The sequence below is a fragment of the Megascapheus bottae genome, chromosome 19, assembly GCF_031878675.1.
Source record: "Megascapheus bottae isolate mThoBot1 chromosome 19, mThoBot2.hap1, whole genome shotgun sequence".
In the NCBI taxonomy this organism is placed as follows: domain Eukaryota; kingdom Metazoa; phylum Chordata; class Mammalia; order Rodentia; family Geomyidae; genus Megascapheus; species Megascapheus bottae.
Genome location: NC_143527.1, coordinates 46,943,219 through 46,962,800, shown reverse-complemented (window position 1 = coordinate 46,962,800; position 19,582 = coordinate 46,943,219). Strand labels below are relative to the sequence as shown.

The 19,582-nt window shown below is 44.0% G+C and overlaps 1 protein-coding gene across 1 annotated transcript in view; it reads right to left on the bottom strand.

The window, feature by feature from the left end:
• Positions 1 to 7,458: 7,458 nt before the first annotated feature.
• Piezo2 (piezo type mechanosensitive ion channel component 2) overlaps positions 7,459 to 19,582 on the bottom strand; it is a 367,270-nt gene continuing 355,146 nt past the window's right edge. Inside the window, exons 47-53 of the mRNA XM_090353510.1 lie at positions 17,224 to 17,412; positions 16,137 to 16,229; positions 14,111 to 14,283; positions 12,117 to 12,245; positions 11,641 to 11,720; positions 9,040 to 9,223; positions 7,459 to 7,868 (exon numbers count right to left, since the gene is read on the bottom strand). Of these exons, the coding sequence (XP_090209636.1) occupies positions 7,616 to 7,868; positions 9,040 to 9,223; positions 11,641 to 11,720; positions 12,117 to 12,245; positions 14,111 to 14,283; positions 16,137 to 16,229; positions 17,224 to 17,412 (1,101 nt within the window). The 3' untranslated portion in view covers positions 7,459 to 7,615. The remainder of the gene's footprint in view (positions 7,869 to 9,039; positions 9,224 to 11,640; positions 11,721 to 12,116; positions 12,246 to 14,110; positions 14,284 to 16,136; positions 16,230 to 17,223; positions 17,413 to 19,582) is intronic.

The following is a 19,582-nucleotide window of genomic DNA, read 5'->3' as shown; positions in this document are numbered from 1 at the left end:
ACAGCCTTGAACTCAGGCTCAACATTAGAATGAGAACTCAAAGATTGCCTTTCTATTCCTCTATGTTTCAACCCTTGTCCAGATTTTGGACTAATTTTATTTCCTTGTTTCTGGCTTTGGCGTGTTTCTATTTTTCTTTTTCATTCTTTCCTTTTCTTCCTCTGCACTAAAAGAGCTCTCTTGATGAGGAAGAAACTATCAAGACACAATAGCTCTTACAGATTTGTGCCTGGCCTTGTCTCTTCTGGATTTTTACCTGAGTCCTAGGAAAGGATGAAGTGAAGCAAACCAACAAACGGCAGAAACCAAGCTCTGTTCTATGGCTGTTTCTGTTGCCAATGGGTTGAAAAGCACCTTTTCCGTGGTTCCTGTGTGACAGGGTTGAGCCAAGAGCCAGGAGCTGGTGCAACAAGGAATCCAAGAATAATACTGTTATTTTGATGCCTCTTAGACATCTTTTGGGGAGCCAAAGGAAAGCATAAAGGTCCTATTCAAAGGATACCAGGACAAGATTGTGTGCTAGGACAAGGAGTTCTAGCTGGGAGAATGAGAAGAAAGACCATTGGTTTTTAGGCTGAGACTAGAGAAATTAAAATTCCAGGTTAGGATTATGAGCAATGTCTCCATTCAGCATGTGCAAAATAAGGAATTTGTTGTTGTTTTTGTTTTTTGGGTTATGGGGCTTTAACTTGGCCTGGGTGTGGTCCCTGAGCTCTTCAGCTCAAGGCTACCACCCTACCCTAGAGCCAAGCCCCACTTCCCTTCCCATTTTTAGAGGTTAATTGGAGATAAGAGTCTCAGGTCCTTTTGTGCCTGGGCTGGCTTTGAACCTTGATCCTCAGATCTCAGCCTCCTGAGTAGCTAGGATTACAGGCGTGAGCCACCACACCCAGCTTAAATATATTCTTTTTATTCCCCCAATCTAGACATGCTCTGCACTGTAGTGAGTGATAATTTTTTAAAGCAGTGTTAAGAAATGCCTAGAAGTAGAGCTTCTCAGAAGGTAAATGGAGGGGGGTGAAGGGGTTGGAGGTTCAGAACCCAGCCCAGGCAAAAGTTAGACCCTACTGTCTCAGAACCAAGCTGGGCAGAAAGCTCATGGTGTAACCCCAGCTGCAGGAGGGTTACAACAGCCGTCAACCAGAGCAAAAGCATGAGACCCTGTCTGAAAGACAAACTCAAAGCAAAAGGAACTCAGGACATGGCTCCAGTGATAAGAATGCATGTCTCAAAAGCACAAGGCTTCGAGTTCAATCCCTAGTAGCATCTATGAATATATAGTTAACTAAATATTAGCCTAGTTCCTTCCAAAAGCGGCCACATTGGCGCATGGCTCATGTGAATCTCTGGGGTGTGGGAACGCCTGACGCCTGGAAGTGGGGGGATGAGGGAAGATGCTCACAGCAGAATGGACATCTATTTCTTGATGGGTGGAGAGCAATTATGAAGCAACCAGGACATCCTTCCCTTTGGTGTGTGAGTGTATCCTGTACTGTCTCAGAGCATCACTTTGTCCAGGAAGCTGGCATGTACACATGCACAGAGATCAAGTTGTGTTGAAGTGGATACCCACGGGGAGTATTTGAGGAACACACTTGAAAAATGAAAGAGAATAGCTTAGCCCAGAAGAGAAAGGCTCAGCTCTGTGTGAGCTTCGCTTAGGCCAGGGAAGCACGGGGCTGGCCTACTGGGCTCCGGTGACTTTCAGAGACTCTATGCATGGTGCTTAGATAGAAATGAGGAGTGGCTGACAAGGGTCAGCCAGAAGAGCAGAGGCAGTGACTCCTCTGTGAGGCTCACGTGAGCCCTGGACAGGCTGGGAAGTTTAGAATCTGAAGGAAACCCTCTCTCTGCACATTGTTCTCCCCTCAGGCAAGCCTCAGTTCTTCTAGAGTCTTTCTGCTGCTCCAAAGAGGCCTCTGCATGTCAACTCCTAGCTTCCCATATGCAAAGTCAGGGTTCAGTTCCAAGTACCATGGAACATCACAGGCTCATGGCACGTTTGGTCTGTAGCCCAGCCAAGCGCACCTCTCACTAAAACCATCGCAGGACTGACGGCTGCGTCTGTGCTTCTGATGGCTCTTGGTGCTCCTCCACCCTCATTCCTGTGCTCCAGCCTCAGCAGTATTGCCCTGGCAAACATGGTGCCTAGAGAAGCACCGGAGGCAGGCAAGCCTGATCCCTATACCCCAACGCCAGGGCTAGAGGACCCAGAATATAGCCAGGTAGTAGATTGGGGAGGAACTGACATCAGTTACTTTGAAAATACAAGAAGCCCACCTGGTGAGTGCAGGTTCTGAGTTCAAATCTCAGTACCATTAACCCCATCTTCCAAAAAACTTATACAATTCTAGAAGCAGCATTGGAAGGTACATGCTTGTGATTCCAGCCTTGGGGAGGCAAAGGCAGGAGGAGCGTGAGTTGAAGTCAAGCCTGGGCTGCATCGTGAGAGCCTGTCTCAGAACAGGATCTAGAAGATATGGAAACCTGCTTAATGGGAAGTACAGGAAAGACCAAGGGAAGCTTCTCCTCTGTCATTGCTATGAGGAGGAAATCCAGACATGGAACCTGGAAATTTTCTATTAGGCTCCCATAGGCTTTTCCTACTCATGTCTTGACATCCTGTCCCATTCCCATGCAGGAATCTGGCCCACAGAAAATTGCTTCATCTCATGGTCCAGGCCTTTTAGTGTGTGTGTGTGTGTGTGTGTGTGTGTGTGTGTGTGTGTGTGTGTGTGTGTGTGTGTGTGTGTCCTGGGGCTTAAACTCAGAGCTGCACACTCTTATTTGGCTTTTTCCCTCCTAGCTGGCACTCCACCACTTAAGACACACCTCCAAGCTCTCTGAAAAGACTATTTCAGGCACTTAAGAGTCATGACCTTATTTTTGATATATGTTCTCAGGAAAAGCCAGTTGACTTCTGCAAACAAAATATGGCCAACATTTTTATAGAACTTGGCTCTTAGAATTTAGGCCTTTATTTCTAAAAGAAGCATCTACAACTGTAATTGCATTCCATGTCCTGCCTTAGTCATCTCTTGCAATCTTGAACATGTTTTCAATTATGTTCAGTACTAATTAAATCCTGATTTATTTTTACTATTTCCTCTAAGCCCATTATTTATTTGGAAGGGTTTACAATGGGTGTCACTCACTCCATTCCTATGGGGAAATCAGGTTTGGCCCAGAGGTCACTTGCTTCGTTTATCTCCCAGGCACTTCTGTAGCTGACTCCATTGTCTACCTCTCAATGTTTTATGATTCTCATGCATCTGTCTTCTACATGTGGTAGCCATGTCCTGGAGATAACCCATGCCTCAGAGCAATGTCAAAGCAATGTGCTTCCTTTCTGACAATTGCCTACATTTACACATCCATTCTAGCAAAGCACAGAAGGTTAATCGTTTCAAAGTCTTGTCTGGAAGGATGCAGCAGGAGGTGAGTGATTTTTGTATGAGGTGGGAGAGACTCGGGGTTCCTGAATCTTTTTCAAGTGAGTGACTTACTGACCTCACTGGAGACTGCCTTAGAACCACTGCCTTTGCTCCATTCTCATCACTGATGAGCGAGGCCAACCACACTCCGCCAATGGTTGGCTAATTGGCTCTGAGCTAAGAGATTTCTCTTTAACAGCCATCCGATTTAAGTGGTTACAGACATTCTTTGCTTTTCCTCCATAAATTCAATGTAATTTTCCCATCAGGGTTTTGGCAATTAGGAAGAGAATCAAGGGAAATGAACAGGTGTCATGTATGTCTAGAACTTCAGTTAGTATCTTTTGGATCTCGTATGGAAGAAGGGTAAGATGGCTTCCAGTAGGTAAGGGGAGCCAGGGCTGTATGTAGTCTTGGATGATCTATATGTACTGGGATGCTCTACGGTAGTGCCTGAGTCTTAGGAGCCTGGAAATGAAATGTCATGGGAAGCAGACATGAGCTGGCTACAGATGGCCTAACCTATCCGTGCCTTGATGGCTATGTTGGTGGAGTCTGGGAGGTTGCCGGACCATACTGGACAGGCTGGATTGAGGACCCTCACTACAGAGCCATGTAGAAGTGTGGGGAGCACTGAGAGTAATGGCTTACTGGAGGAAGTAACTTTAGTTCTGGCTTTGTCTGGGCTGTGGGCAAAACACTGGAACTCTTTATGTCTCCAGTTGCTTATGCTTAATGGCTATCGTGGTAAGAGCTAATACTGTTGAGTATTCTTTGTAGGATTCAATCCCTTTACCTCTTCTTCCTTCCAAGAAAATCTCAAATCTGAAATGTCCCAAATACTCCTTCAGCATCACAAAGCTGGGAGAAAACTCCACCCCTGACCTCCTGACAAAACAAAATGCAGGGGCCTCACATGGTTTGCTCGGTGTCCATCGGATTAAAAAAAAAGAAGAAAAACAAAAATAATCCTTCCTGCCCTCTCAGTTGTTTTATGCACGATATTATTGAAAATTTTGTAGAGAAGTGCCACCAGATGGCTCAAATGGAACATACAAAACATAAACGAGGTTTCATTGATCATTAGGTATAGTCCACAATATGAAAGGTATCAAATGCAAAATCCTTTGTTCCCAAGCATGCTAGGTAAGGGATGCAGAATCAAATCTGCAGTCACTGCTGTGGCAGCCACAGTCCAGGCACCCCCTTCTGAAGCCCCTCCCACATGATCTCGACCTCTTTATCCCTGGCCCTCACCCTGTCCCCCCCACCCCGCCCCCAACCCTTGGTCTAAATCTCCTCACCTCTATTCTAAATCCTCTCACCTTTCTGCTCCCATAGACAGGACTGAAGGTTTCTAAGAAGTCAATCTTCACATGCTTACTCTCCTGGGCCTTGTCCTGCTGGCTGTTCAGGCTGTGACTTATAGGGACATGCCTCATCAGGCTCCTGTGGATAGGGACTGGACAATGGGTCTGTTGTTGCTGGACCTGAGTACCTCCAGCTGTCTTCAGGACAGTGGGAGGATGGACCCTAGATCTGAAGTTACTACCACCAGCCCAAGGTCCGTTGTAGCTGCTCCTCCCTCTTCCCCTAGCCCCACCATCTTCACTGGCTTGGGTTCTGCCCAAGGTCATTCCCTAACATCCTCTTCTGCAGGGATTCTTCATTTCCAAGTCCTACTTCAGTAAGAGGGCTTCTAGCCCAAGAGATGCCCTTGAATTCCTGGAATGTAGATTCATGCGGATCATATACTGTAAGAACACACAAGCACACATTGCAGGCCGTGATGATTGTCAGGAAATCAGAATGTCATCCAAGAGTTCTGCTAAGTGATTTGATTTGATTGTTGCTATGATTGAAGGAGGGTGGAGGCACGCTGGCTTTCAAAGCATGAGAACCCATATTTGGTAATTAATTCTCTAGAAGTCACTGAACATCATTTGGGCTCTGCTGTTAAAGTTTCAAATCACTATGTTTCTTCTTTGGAAACTACTTTGTTAGCAGCTAATCCTTGTCCTTATGATTTAGAGTACCCATATTAAAAAAAAAAACCCAAAGGGCCGGGAGTTTGGCCTAGTGGTTAAAGTGCTTGCCTAGCATGCATGAAGACCCGGGTTCGATTCCTCGGTACCACATATATAGAAAAAAGCCAGAAGTGGTGCTGAGGCTCAAGTGGTAGAGCTCTAGCCTTGAGAAAGTCCAAGGACAGTGCTCAGGCCCTGAGCTCAAGCCCAGGACTGGCAAAAAAAAAAAAATAAATAAAAAATAAAAAAAACCCCAAAAACCAAAACCCTAAAAAGCCAATAAGCAGTGGGATGTGTGTGGGTGTGTTACTAGGGCTTAAACTCAGAGCTTGGGTACTGTTTCCTGACTTTTCTGCTCAAGTGGCTCTACCACTTGAGCTACAGCTTCCCTTCTGGCTTCTTGGTGATTACCTGGTGATAAGAACCTCCTGGACTCTTCAGCCTAGGTTGGCTTTAAACTGTGATTTCCAAGCAAAGGTATCAATGTTTGTGAAGTAATGCACCTTCTATCTGGTGAATATCATGTAATCCTTCTACTAATTACAATAAAATGTATGGAAAAAAATAAACAGTGATTTCCAGATGTCAGTTTCCTGAGTAGCTAGGATTATAAGCAGGAACCACTGGTGCCTGGTAAGTGTGTGTGTGTGTGTGTGTGTGTGTGTGTGTGTATTTTTAATTTTCTCTTAATTTTTATTTTTTAGTCTATTTGCTGCATTGAAAACACATTTTATATTTTGTATAGACAGAATAAAAAGTACTCTGCGAATGACTGCAAGATGTGCTTTATTTTAAGTCAGCCCTGAACCCAAAGTACACAGGATTGATTTTTTTTTTTACTTATTCTAGCCCATTCAATGGTTTCCAGAATGTGTTATTTTTAATATGGAATGAAAACTACATCTCAATCATCGATTTCTCATGCTACATTGCTATTTCATGAAGAGGTTTGTATTACCAATGATAATAATTTAAGAAAAGGCCAGTTTTTATTCTCCCAAGCTCAATATACATATTTCTTTCATAATTATGAACTTAAAAAACCCGTCTCAAATGTAAAAATGTGAATTAGAATATGTAAACTCTTCAATATGCCTGTAAAACAGGGAGGAAAATGTCATCGATTGGAAAAAACCATTGCCTTAAACCATGGAAATGGGGAAAAGCGCATTGGGTGGGGCAGGGCGGAAAAGCCAGGTGATGAGTTCCACAGCTGTTCCACAGCTGGCAGAGCCCAGTGAGGGGCCCCCAGAGGAAAGGTGCTTCTTGCACCTGGGGCTGGCCCTTCCTACTGCCCTGTGCTGGGCAGAGCTAGACCATCTTGGCAGAGGTTACACCCAAACCTCCACAGAGCATGAGTCCACTTTGCTGATTTGTTGGTTGTTTTCCTGAGAAGTCACTGGTGTTTCATGGAAAGATTTCATGTCAGTCTTCAATTAAGATAAGGCAGTAAGAGTATCACTAATGTTATCTTTTTGCTTAGAATGAGGCTTTGTCTTGCCCGAGGCATCTTCCTGGATCACTGGCTCTCTGCTCTTTTCTCTAGAGCTGCAGAGAGCGTTTCTGCCTTCTATTGCTGTGGCATGATTGGAGTGTGTTAAGAGCCCATTGGGTCTCTGTAAAACAGCTTTTCCAGTGCCGCTAAGAATTGTCTGTGGCATACAATCACATCTCCAGAAGAGGTGCAAACCCCAAAGGGTTCCTTTTTCCTTCTTTCATCTCTGTGGCTTCTCTAAGGGAAACAAAAAAAAATCCCTGCGTCAATCTGGCACACGGTCCAACAGAATGCAAGACACTGATTTCAGAAATGTAAGCAAGTAGCCCTGATTTCAGAGAAATGGAAGTGTATATAATTTCAACAGTGTCTTCATATGCCAAGGTAGCTTTTGTTCTAAAAGGAGCCCAGTAGCTCCTTTGGGCTACCTGTCAGAAGAGAAAACCATTCCCACTGAACTAGAAATACTTTAGCTCTTAGGAGAATATTGTGCTTTTGTAAAAAAAAAAAAAAAAAAAAAGAAGGAGGAGGAGGAAAAGGAGGAGGAGGAGGAAGAGAAGAGGAAGAGGAAGGGGAGAGGGAGGAGGAGGAGGAAGAGGAAGAAGAAGGAAAAAAAACCCCAAATTTAAACTTGATTTTGCCGTCTGGGTCCTAAGATATCAGTTTGTTTTCTCTCTGGTCCACTTGATCATGGTCTCTGGTGAACGGTACAGGAATATTAACTTGGCATAGAGATCCTCTTCCAGCTCTAATTCCCCTGTCTCTCGGACTAAAAAAATATCTGTGCACAACTTTAAAATTCTGTCCACATTTGGAAGCTCTTCAAACATGATAGAGTGAGAAATGCCACTGAAGAATTCACGGACAAATTTTCCGATCACAAGGACAACTGAAGCATATAATCCCATGATCCTGAAAGAGACAGTAAGAAGAAACTGTGTCTAGCAATTAACTATGTTAGCCATACATACATACATACATACATACATATGTATATAAATATACACACAAAACCATATATATACATATATATATATATATATATATATATATATATTGCCAGTCTTGGGGTTTGAACTCAGGGCCTGAGCACTGTCCTTAGGCTTTCTCAAGGCTAGAGCTCTGTGACTTGAATCACAACACCACTTCTCACTTTTTCTGTGTATGTGGTACCAAGGAATCGAACCCGGGGCTTTGTGCATGCTAGGCCATGCTCCTGGCCCAGCCATCTATATTTGATGGAACATAATACATGGGGTAAAACAACACCTTTTTTCCCCTCTTTTCTCTTTTTTTTTTTTTTTTTTTTGGTATTACTGGGGAACTGAACTCAGTGCCTTACGCTTGGTTGGTTTGCTTGCTGAGATGATACTCTGCTAATCCTCTAACCCAATGTTTTTTGTGGGGGTTGGAAGGGCAGTCTTGGGGCTTGTACTCAGGGCCTGAGCACTGTTCTTGGCTTTCTCAAGGTTAGAGCTCTGTCACTTCAGCCACAGCACTGCTTCTGGAGTTTTTCTATGTATGTGGTACCATGTAATCGAACCCAGATCTTTGTGCATGCTAGGCAAGTACTCTACCACTAGGCCACATTCCTGGTCCCTCTAACCCAACTTTTTGCTGGCTATTTTGGAGACAGAATCGGATGAACTTTTTTTGTCCAGCCTGGCCTCAAACCTGATTCTCTGGATCTCAGTGTCAGTACAGCTGGGATTATAGTAAACATAACCCTTGGTATCTGACTCTTCATTTTTTAGAATAAGGTCCAGGTGGACAATTATACATTTTGAATACTTGTATCTTGCATCTGGTTAGCTGTGATGCTTCAAGTCTGGAGATCAGGAGTTTCACAGTTCCAGGCCAGCCAGGACAAAATGTTTTAATAAAGATACTGAAATAAATAACTATACTGGATCTGGTGGCTTATCTCTGTGATTCCAGCACTAAGAGGAAGGAGGACTACAGTGTGAGCCTGGTCCTGGCCACAATATTGTATCCATCTAATCTGAGAATGCTAAGGAGAGAGGAGGCTGGTTATTCTCAACTTTATATAATGCATAACTGCTAATGATCAGTGGGTCCTTACCCATAGCCAGCCAGGAAACCCAGGCTGGGAGGACTGACTTTGTCATTGAAAACCACCAGCTCCAAGGCCTGTGAATTCTGTTCGTATATCCTGTTTCCGGTGAGGTTGAGAACCCACCATTCACTGTTAGACTTGCTCATATGGTCTCTGGACAAAATGATGGTGATGTTCATGAAATTGTTTTCTGGAAGGAGAGAAGAGAGATTCAAGGCAGCATGAGGGTTTTAGGACTGGGTTTGTGCTAGCAGTTCCCAGATGGCCAAACCTGGTCACCACCTTACCGAAAACCATCCTGGGGTGAAGACTCGTGTGTGTTGACTGCCTGGGCACCTGGGTGAGTTCTCCTGAGTGATACTCACTAGATGCTAGGTTGAAAATGAAGTAGATTATTTGTAGGAGAGATCAGGAGGGGAAAAACTGGGAGAAAGCCAGAAATGTACTCATTATTTGCCTTATGTAACTGTAACTCCTCTGTCCAAAACCAATAAAATAAAGATGGATGGCCTGAGGCTCTGCCAAGTTCTGAAATCCAGATTGTGCATCAGTGATTGCTTGATAGGGGGAGTATAAAGCAAATGCCAATGGGCAGAAAAGGATGTGGCAGACCATCTTGGAATTATATCTCACCAGGCTGGTGCAGCCCTAGCCCACAGCAACAGTAAACATGTGCTCAGATCATCATGGTGCCCAGTTGTGAACCTCAGAAGAGTAGAAACTACTCTACACTGAGAGGCTAGATGGCAGGAATCTAGGGCAGTGCTTGGCAGGAAATGTCTTCTGGAGTACAAAAAGAAGACTCATTGTGAACACTCAGCAACAGTAGTGATGTTGCTTCTGAGGAAGGCCTGAGGAATTACAACCTCCTCCCGGCCAGAGGCCAAGATGGCTCCAGGTCTGGTTCTGGTTGTCTCACATAGTGATGACCTCGACTTGAGGTGCCACTTGGCTTCCTCATGTGGACCCTAGTGCTACCCACCCATTTGGTTCAATACAACTTGTGAGGATACTACTGGAAGGCAGAGATGCCAGTGTGGAGGAGGAGAGGGGATGGGAAGGAAGGAGAACTCAGATTCCCTCTGGCTGAAGGCGAAACGGGATGGGAGTGGGCACAGGAGAGGCTGAGTTTGGAAAGCAGAGAGCACACCTTTTCTTGAACCAGAAGGGCACGAGGAAGGAGTTTATGAGAGAAGACATGTTCTAAGAGAGACACGAAGCTTCAGCATCCTCTCCTGATGGGTTCCTACAGTGACAGGAAAGAGCTTGAAGACAGAATCATTTTGACACTAGCTTGTGGAAGGATCGGAGTGTCTCCTGAGAAGTGATTGTTTGTTGAAGCATTTGTACTCTCACAGTAAACATTACTAGGACTATTTCTGATCAAAATTTCCCAGTATACTTTGTAACCTTGCAAGGCATGTCCATATCCTGCAGAGAAGATGAGAAGGGCCTTATGCCCATCCACCATCCTCTCCTCCCTCACTCTTACCACATTTGACTAAGATTCTAACAGCTTATAGCATTTCTGCTGTTTCAGCTAGCCATGAATGGCACAGAGGCTGGTTGGTTTCCAGTCCTTGGCATGGTGCCTGGTGCAGAATCACTCATTCATGTTGATGAATGAATGAACTCATGCTGGATACCTGCATTCTACTCTACCTTGATGGATGGATCGTGTGTGTGTGTGTGTGTGTGTGTGTGTGTGTGTGTGTGTGTTTGTTTGTACCGGTGCTGAGGCTTGAACTTAGGGCCTCATACTCTTACTTGGGCTGGCATTATATCATATGAGCCACACCTTTATTTCTAGTTTTGGGGTTGCTGATTGGAGATAAGAGTCTCATGCGCTTCTCTGCCTAGGAGAACTTTAAACAGTGATTTTCAGATCTCAGTCTTCTGAGTAGCTAGGATTACAAGTGTGAGCCACCAGCACCCAGGGGAGCCACGAAGTTCTATAGAAGTAAATCACAGTTATGTATCCATGCAGTGGCTGTATATATCGTTAGGTACACATTATGCAATTTTGTCATTCTGCAAACACTGCAGAGTGTATTTACACAAATCTACATGGTGCGACTTGTTTTGCTCACACATCTGGACTAGGTGACACCTCCTGTCACACGTATGTGTCACATGAATGTGGTCTGTGGTCGACCAGAATGCCACATGAAACATGATTGTCATCTAAATGTATTGGTTTCAGATCATCACTATTACACTGGAATGATCCAGTCACTAAATCATGACTATTGATACTTCTTAACCATTAGGGCCAATCAAGTATATATCTTGCTGTCCTTTTATTGTTCTGAGTGGGAGAGACTGTTGTACCTAAAGGAAATGTGACATGATTTGTGTGATAACAAACAAATAAAATCAGCACTGCAAGTGGTTATGTATGATCTAAGTCAGTCAGGTATTGTATAATCAGTGAGGAAAAGAAAATGAAAAATACATCTCCTGAGGGTCAGCGAGCCCTGTAGCTGGAGAAAGCAGACAGAACGTTGCATGGTTTTTGTCACACACAGAAAGATCACTGGAAATAGCTTGAGAAAGGCTCAATGCACAGATTACTGGAATTGTTCTGGAATAACTTCTCATTCTTACCAGATAAAAGTTGCTTGATTGGTTTTGAGTTAGAATCACTGGGTGCTTTCACATAATATGGGTAGATCCTTTCTATTGTCCTGTAATTTAAAAGAAGGTGGGATTTAGTGTTAATTGTTCTAATTAATTTGTGCTACCCCTAGGGCTTGAACTCAGTTCCTGGGTACTGTTTATTAGCTTATTTTTGTAAGCCTGGTGCTCTACCATTTGAGCCATAGCTCTACTTCCAACTTTTTGGTATTATTTGGAGATAAGATGCTCACAGGCTTTCCTGTGATTTTTTCAGAACTCAGAGTCCTGAATAGCTAGGACTACTGGCATGAGCCTCCAGCACTTGCTAAGTATTCATGCTTTATATCTTTTAGTGACCTAGAAAACTGGTGTTTCCAAGAAGGAAGGACATCGTGTTACCATGTGAGAATTTTTACCAGCTGTGTCTGTTTCATAAAGTCATATCACAAGGAAAAGAAACTTACACTGGTGTGTTTGAACTTTGAGTGTCATTCCCAGCAATCATTTTAGCTATGTTCTCTCTTGTAATATCTTGAAGAGAGAAAGAGAGCTTATCTGTTGCTATTTCAGCCTTTGCACCCAGACTCATATTTCTGTGAAGAAAAAAAAGGCTCAATGTCAGTGATTATTCCAAAGATTTACAAACTCACTCAAGTTACAATTTTAGTATTTTAAGTCTTCTTACACATTTTTTACCCCAATCTTTTCTGTTCACCTCCTTTCTATATCTAGTTCTTTTAATAAACCCACAAAAACTACCAGATGGTCAAGGCAGAGGAGGAAAAGGCTGCTTCCCTAAAAAGAAACAAGTTTGTTTCATGAACACCAATTTTAGAGACTTTTTTTTTTTGCTTGAACTCATTACTAGGACACTGTCCTTTAGCTTGTACTCAAGTCTGGTGCTTTGCCAGTTGAACTATGCCCCCATGTCTGGCTTTTTGGTGGTTAGTTGGAGGTAAGAGTCTCACAGACCTTACTGCCTGGCTTGGCTCAGCCTCTCGAATAGCTAAGAATTACCAGTGCCCAGCTCAAAGACATTCTCATGTTAACCATATTGGCCTTTATAAGAACTAACAGAAGCCATATTTAAACAATTTTAGTTTAATTTTTTTGTATTAGGTTTTAGTAGTAACTCTTCAATGAAAATGTCTAGAAGTTAATTTGTTGGCAACTGTTAGGGAAATTTGAGTGAAAAATGCAGGACACTTAGGACAAAACAATAAAAATTAAAGTTGGCATTTTGAAATAGGTCTGAACAGGTCTCTTCTAAATCAGTTCTTTCCTATAGCCTGTGGTTTCATAGAAGATTCCACAAGGCTTTCTTTTGTCCCTGTCATGGTTCTTAATTTTAATCAAGAAGTTGATATTATAACCCCAAATGAGCCAAGACTTTCTGGAGTCTTGATCTCAGGACTATACGACAGGGACTAAGATAATCAACTAGGACATATGGAGAGCCCAAAGATGCATCATAAAGACACCAGTGCAGTGTCTGGAAGCCAGAACTTTTAGTAAGATACTCTGTCTACACAAGCAATGACAACCAAGCGCCTGTATATGCTTGCCACTCATTCCAGTTGGCCTGAAGAAGGAATTTCAATTCATTTTCCACTTCCAGGATGGCCAACATGTCTTTACATCAAGATATATCAAGGTTGGAGAAAAGTATGGCTAACACTTAACCAGAGTTTGAGCCTTCAATTTTATTTTTCCTCCTCCTTCTCCTTTCTTCCCTCACTCCTCTCTGTTTCTGTCTCTCTGTGTCTGTGTCTCTGTCTCTGGCTGTGTCTGTGTCTGTGTCTGTGTCTCTGTCTCTGTCTCTCTCTCTGTCTCTCTCATTCTGATGTGGTGGTATTGATGGTTGAATTTAGGGCCTGTACTAGCTAGGCAAGTACTCTACCACTTGAACATGCCTCTGTCCTTTTAGTCTATTTGAGATAGAATCTCAAGCTAACCATGCCTTGAACTGTGAGTCTCATACCTCTGACACCTGGGTAGTTGGGACCAAAGGCATGCAACCACTTTTCCTGACTTATTTTCAAGACAGAATCAAATGCTAACTTTCACCTTAAACTAAGACCTTCCTGTGTCTGCATCCTGCCAAGAATACAATTTCTTTGTTACCATGACTTCAACCTTTTTTTAGAAATCTCAATAACTTACATGAACTTTCTTTCATTTTATAAACCATCATCCTGTTTCTTGTCTCTCTACTTTCTTTTATTCAAAACAAGGTTCATTGCCTAAATAAATAAATAAAGCCTAAGAATTTCTTAGTTTGGTCATTGGTTCCTGGACAAGTCATTTAATAAACAAAAACGTTAGCTTTAGAATAAAAGCAAAGTCCCCCAGTGTAACAATAGAGCAAGCTCTACGTCAATCTAATATTTCTGTCTTTCTACCTCCCACCCGAGCCTAGATGGGGCTGGGGAATGATGCACGGAAATGCAGTAACTACCTCTGAATACTCCATGAAACAACAACAGAGAAGCTACTATTGGGGTCCATGAGCTCTTGTATCATTTTCTGCTTACTGGGAGGGCTGATGGTCCACAAAGAATTGGAGTTTCCTTCCAATTCTGCTACCGTTATGTCTTCTTTTTCATAGTTCTCCAGAAATTGCATAGCGCCCTGTATGTGCACAAATGCACATGCATAAATTAATTAGAAACATAATGCTTATAAAGAAAACAATTACTCCTCCCTTTGACAGCACAGAGATTTCTTGGTAGGAAAGGATTATTTATGATACACAGATGCTATGTCCCATTTTGCTCTCAGGGATGGCAGCTGTCAATCAGCTGGCCGAACCCCAGTGATGTACCCCCACAGAAATGTTCCAGTTAAGCAATAATGGATATCCAGATAGGGTTTTTTTTTTATTACTGTCATTGTGTCTCTTCTCTTCTTAGACAGAAATTTATGAAGTCAGAGATAATTTTCAAGATTTTCACCTAGAACATCTTGGCTGTCTTTTACTAGTTCCAAAATTCGTTTTGATAGGGTGTAGTATGATGATGGTAATTTTATATAATTTAACTGGAGATAAGAATTTGTCTACCCTGGCTGCCTCAGAGTAGCTAGGATTGCAGACATGAGCCACCAATGCCCGGGCCTAAACATGACTTTACAGAACTCATTTTCATGATGCCAGTGACTCACTCCTGTAATCCTAGCACTCTGCCACTTAAGCCACAGCACCACTTCTGCCTTTTTCTGTGTATGTGGTACCAAGGAATCCAACCCAGGGCTTCATGCATGGTAGGCAAGCACTCTACCACTAGGTCACACTTTCAGTCCTTTCTCATTTTTTTTTTTAAATTGATGTTTTAGCCTGGGTAGCTGTCATAGGCTTTGTGATGATGATGATTTCTTTTTTTTTTTTTTTTTTTGCCAGTCCTGTGGCTTGAGCCCAGGGCCTGAGCATTGTCCTTGGGCTTTCTCAAGGCTAGCACTCTACCACTTGAGCCACAGCACCACTTGTGGCTTTTTCTATATATGTGGGGTCTTCGAGCATGCTAGGCAAGCACTCTTACCACTAGGCCAAACTCCCAGCCCCTGATGATTTCTTTTTATTCTGGTCCTGGGCGTGCTACTGGGTGTTGTAGTACCCAGGCTAGCACTCTATCACTTGAGCCATAGCTCCACTTCTGTCTTTTTTTGGTGGTTAGCCAGAGATTAGAGCCTCTCAGACAACTGGACGTGGTGGCACATGCCTGTAATCCTAGCTACTCAGGAGGCTGAGATCTGAGGATTGTGGTTGAAAGCTATGCCAGGCACTAAAGTCCATGAGACTCTTATCTCCAATTAACCACCGGAAACCTGGAAGTGGCTTGTGGCTCAAGGGGTAGGGAAGTAGGCTTGAGCTGAAGAGCTGAGGGACAGTGCCCAGGCTCTCAGTTCAAGCCCCGCAAAGAAAAAAAAAAAGAGTGTCACAGGCTTTCCTGCCTGTGAGCTGGTTTTGAACCACAATTCTCAAATTTTAGCCTTTTGAATAGCTATGATTATAAGTGTGAACATCCCAGCGCCTGGTTCAACCTTTTACAAAAGAAGTTGACTAGAAAGTCTTCATGAGTATGTAAATAGAGCAAAGAATGGAAGCTCTTTCTCCCCCCATGTCCAGGGAAGAGGACCAGTGATAAACGAATAGAATGCTCATGATCTCACCCATCCACCAACCCTCAAACCCAACTATCTCTGTTGTTAAGCAAATAACAGACATGTGCTTTCTCCTAATTTGAATTATTTTCTAAGGATAGATTCTCAGCATAATAGACATGCCAAAGAGCCATATCTACTGTAGCTTAAAAGTTAAAAAAAAGGCTCAAAAGCTATTGAACTCACATTAAACTATTGTTAATTTAAATTATGTTTATTACCATTTATGCCTGATAACAAGCCATGGCAAAGTATTAAGCAATTTAAAGTCCTGGGCTCACGTAAAGCAAGGTCTTCTCAGAGATCTACTGCAAGTATTTACTTACGGTGTCCTTAGAGAAAGCTCTTATGAATTTATTAAACTTTTGCTGGTCCATCACTTTCAATTGGCTTTGCTGAGCACTCATTGTGAAAATAGGCTGGAAAACAAAGGCACACAGGCTGTAAGCATTGCTGACACTTCTCTGTCCCCTATGTTAGAAGAAATACATTTGCACAGTACAACCATCCAGCATCCTGAGGTAGCTGGCCTCAGAGATCATTCTCTGTGTCTTTCTCTTGGTGGTCTGGGGTTTAACCTGGGGCCACTTGAAGGATACTCCCCAGCTTTGTTTGCTCTAGGTGATGTTTTTGATAGGGTTTTGCATTTTTGCCCAGGAATGGCCTCAGACCAGGATCCTCCTTTCCTATGCCTCTTGCCTAGCTAGGATTACAAACACCTGCCACCACACTCATCTTATTTATTGAGATGGGGGATCTTGCTAACTTCCCAGACTGGCGTCAAACCACTCTGTGGGGGGGGGGTGGGAAGGAGAGGGAGAAAGAGGGGAGACAGAGAGAAAGAGGAGGGAGGGGTGAGAGAGAAAGAATATATTGGTCGAAGGGTATGGACAAGGTTCCTTAGCTTTTTTGCTTGAGGCTGTTACGTGACCACTTGAGCTACAGCTCCACTTCTAGCTTTTTAGTGGTTAATTGGAGATAGTTTCATAATCTGTCAATTCCTGCCCACACTGGCTTCCAACTATGATCTTCAGAGCTCAGCCTCTTCAGTTGCTAAGTTGTGAGCCACGGTACCTAGCTCAAGTCACTCTCTTCTACCTACTGAATATTTGGAATTAAAAATCAGAGCCATCTTGCAAGGGCCAGGTATAATGTTTATGCAGCGATTGTTTGTGTGTTCAAACCAGATGGCTGGTGGTACTAGGGTTCAAATCCAAGGCCTTATGCATGCGAGGCAATGAACTGATTTTTTTTTTCTCCATCTCTTGCATGAACTTCACACAGTGTTGGCTAAATAGTCAATACCAGGACAGGATATTGGAACTGCCAGCCATCGCTAACTATTCTTGAAGGTGTTGCTGAGAGAATGCAGCCTTAAGAAAGGCTCTGGAAGGTAGGTTAGACCTAGGTTACCTGATATCCTCCCAGGGTGATGGTAACCGAGACATCCAGAGGCTGGTTAATAACTCCAGCGACAGATTTAATCAAGGACATGAAGAGCAGCGGGAACCAGACAATGCAGATGAGCAGGACAATGATCATACCGCCCATGCCATATTTTACCACTTTCTTCTTCTTCTGGCCCCGTGGCTGAGGGTATCTCTGCAAGAGAAGGATTCCAAGAGGCCTGGGCACACATGCTGGGAGAGGTGCAGTGAGAGTTCACAGGACTGATTCTTTTCTACTTACACTGACATGGGGATGGCAACCTTGTCCCAACCTTAGAGCAAAGTTGAGAAGTGGAGTGACGCTGTGTCAAGCTTACAACATGTCCTCTGGTCCACAGAGTGCTGCCAAAGAATCCTGAAGGGGGGCTCACACCTGTAATCTTAGCCACTCAGGAGTCTCAGAGCTGAGGGTCATGGGTAGAAGCCAGCCTGGGCAGAAAAGTCCATGAGACACTTGTCTCTGTTTAACTGTCACAAAAGCCAGAAGTGGAGCATGACTCGAGGTAGAGTGCTAGCTTTGAGCAGAAAAAAATCTCAAGCACAGTGCTGAGGCCCTGAGTTCAAGCCCCAGGACTGGCAAAAAGAAAAAAAAAAGTATCCTGAAAAGTTGTGTGTTTTGTTTGTGAGTGTGGGTCACACATCCTGCAGACTAAATTGAATGTTTTTAAGGCATTATGTATGGAAAAGAAATTTTAAATTCCTGAATACTTAAAACCAGCGTCTTGAAGTCAGCCTTCCCTGCATAGAGGATAGAAAGACTTTTAAATGGCATTCCTGAAGCTGGTGCTAGAGGCTCTGCTTAGAATCCTCACTTCTCAGGAGGCTCAGATCTGCGGATCACGATTTGAAGCCATCCAGGGCAGAAAAGTTCCTGATACTCTTATCTCTAATTAACCAGCAAATAAAACCAACCAAACAAACAAAAAGCAAAACTAGGGCAGGGAGTTTGGCCTAGTGGTAGAGTGCTTACCTAGCATGCACAAAGACCTGGGTTCGATTCCTCGGTACCATATACATAGAAAAAAACCAGAAGTGATGCAGTGGCTCAATTTGGAGAGCTCTAGCCTTGAGAAAGTCCAACAACAGTGCTCAGGCCCTGAGCTCAAGTCCAGGACTGGCAAACCCCCCAGCCCCAAAACCAAAAAACTAGACTGGAGGTGTGGCTCAAGAAGTACAGTGCTACCCATGAGGGGAAATGTTGAACAAGGGCCTCCAGCTCTCAATTCAAACTCCAATACCTACACATACACAAAAATTGAATTCCTGATGTATGAGGGCCTGGGTTCCCCTGGGTAAGAGTGGAGAAGCGAGAGGAGTGCAGGAGTGTGACGGGCAGGAGGAGGAGTCTGCACGCTGCACCCATAAGGCAGGAGGTCATTCCACTGGATTTAAAGCAGGCAGTAAGATTCCACTAAGTGCTGTGGGCAGTGAGAGGGGAAGCTCTGCTCCTTAGGAGCAAAAGTGCTCCAGATCCACCCCTGCATTCCTGTGGAAAACTTTCTCCTTTGTTCTCTCCGAGTCCCTCCACCTCCAGTACCCGGACTGAACTTGTGCTTGCTAGACACATATTCTGTCCCTTAAGCCACATCCACACACTACTTTTTTTTTTTTTTTTGCCAGTCCTGGGGCTTGAACTTAGGGTCTGAGCACTGTTCTTGAACACTTTTTGCTCAAGGCTAGCGCTCTTCCACGTGAGCCACAGCACCACTTCTGTCCTTTTCTGTGTATGTAGTATCGAGGAATTGTTAAGGGGAGCAGGGAGTGTTAAGGGAAGCAGGGACTGGTGCCACCCAGAATGCCTAAGAGTTCCCCGCCCCATTGTGGAAGGTCGACAATGGTATAGCCCAGCCACCTTGACCTCCCCAACCCCCCATGAGGAGGGCTATCTGGTACAGCCCAGCCACCTTTGCCCTTCTACGGAGGGGCAACCTTGACCTTCCCCCCCCCCCATGAGAAGGGATATCAGCTTGGGTGGGGGTGGGCCTGCTTTGTGTGGAGACCTTTCCAATTTGCGTGCCAGCTCCAACTAAGGTGATAGGTAAATGCAAACACTGGGCTGTAACCCTATTGGCTACCTGCGTGTGGCTGGAGCTGGCTATGGTCCCTCTGTGTATGTAACTATCCCATTGGCCACCTGTGTGGCCAGGTTCCACCGCATGGGTTTTGCCCTTAAAAACCCTGCGTGAGAGCCGCTCAGGGTCACAGTGTCAGCTCCCGAGTCTGCACTGTGTCCCTGGCTGGTCAGTTCACCATCTATTTCTCCAATAAATTCACCTTTTTATATGAGACTGTCTCTGTGTGGTGGACTCTGGTGGGACGTGGAA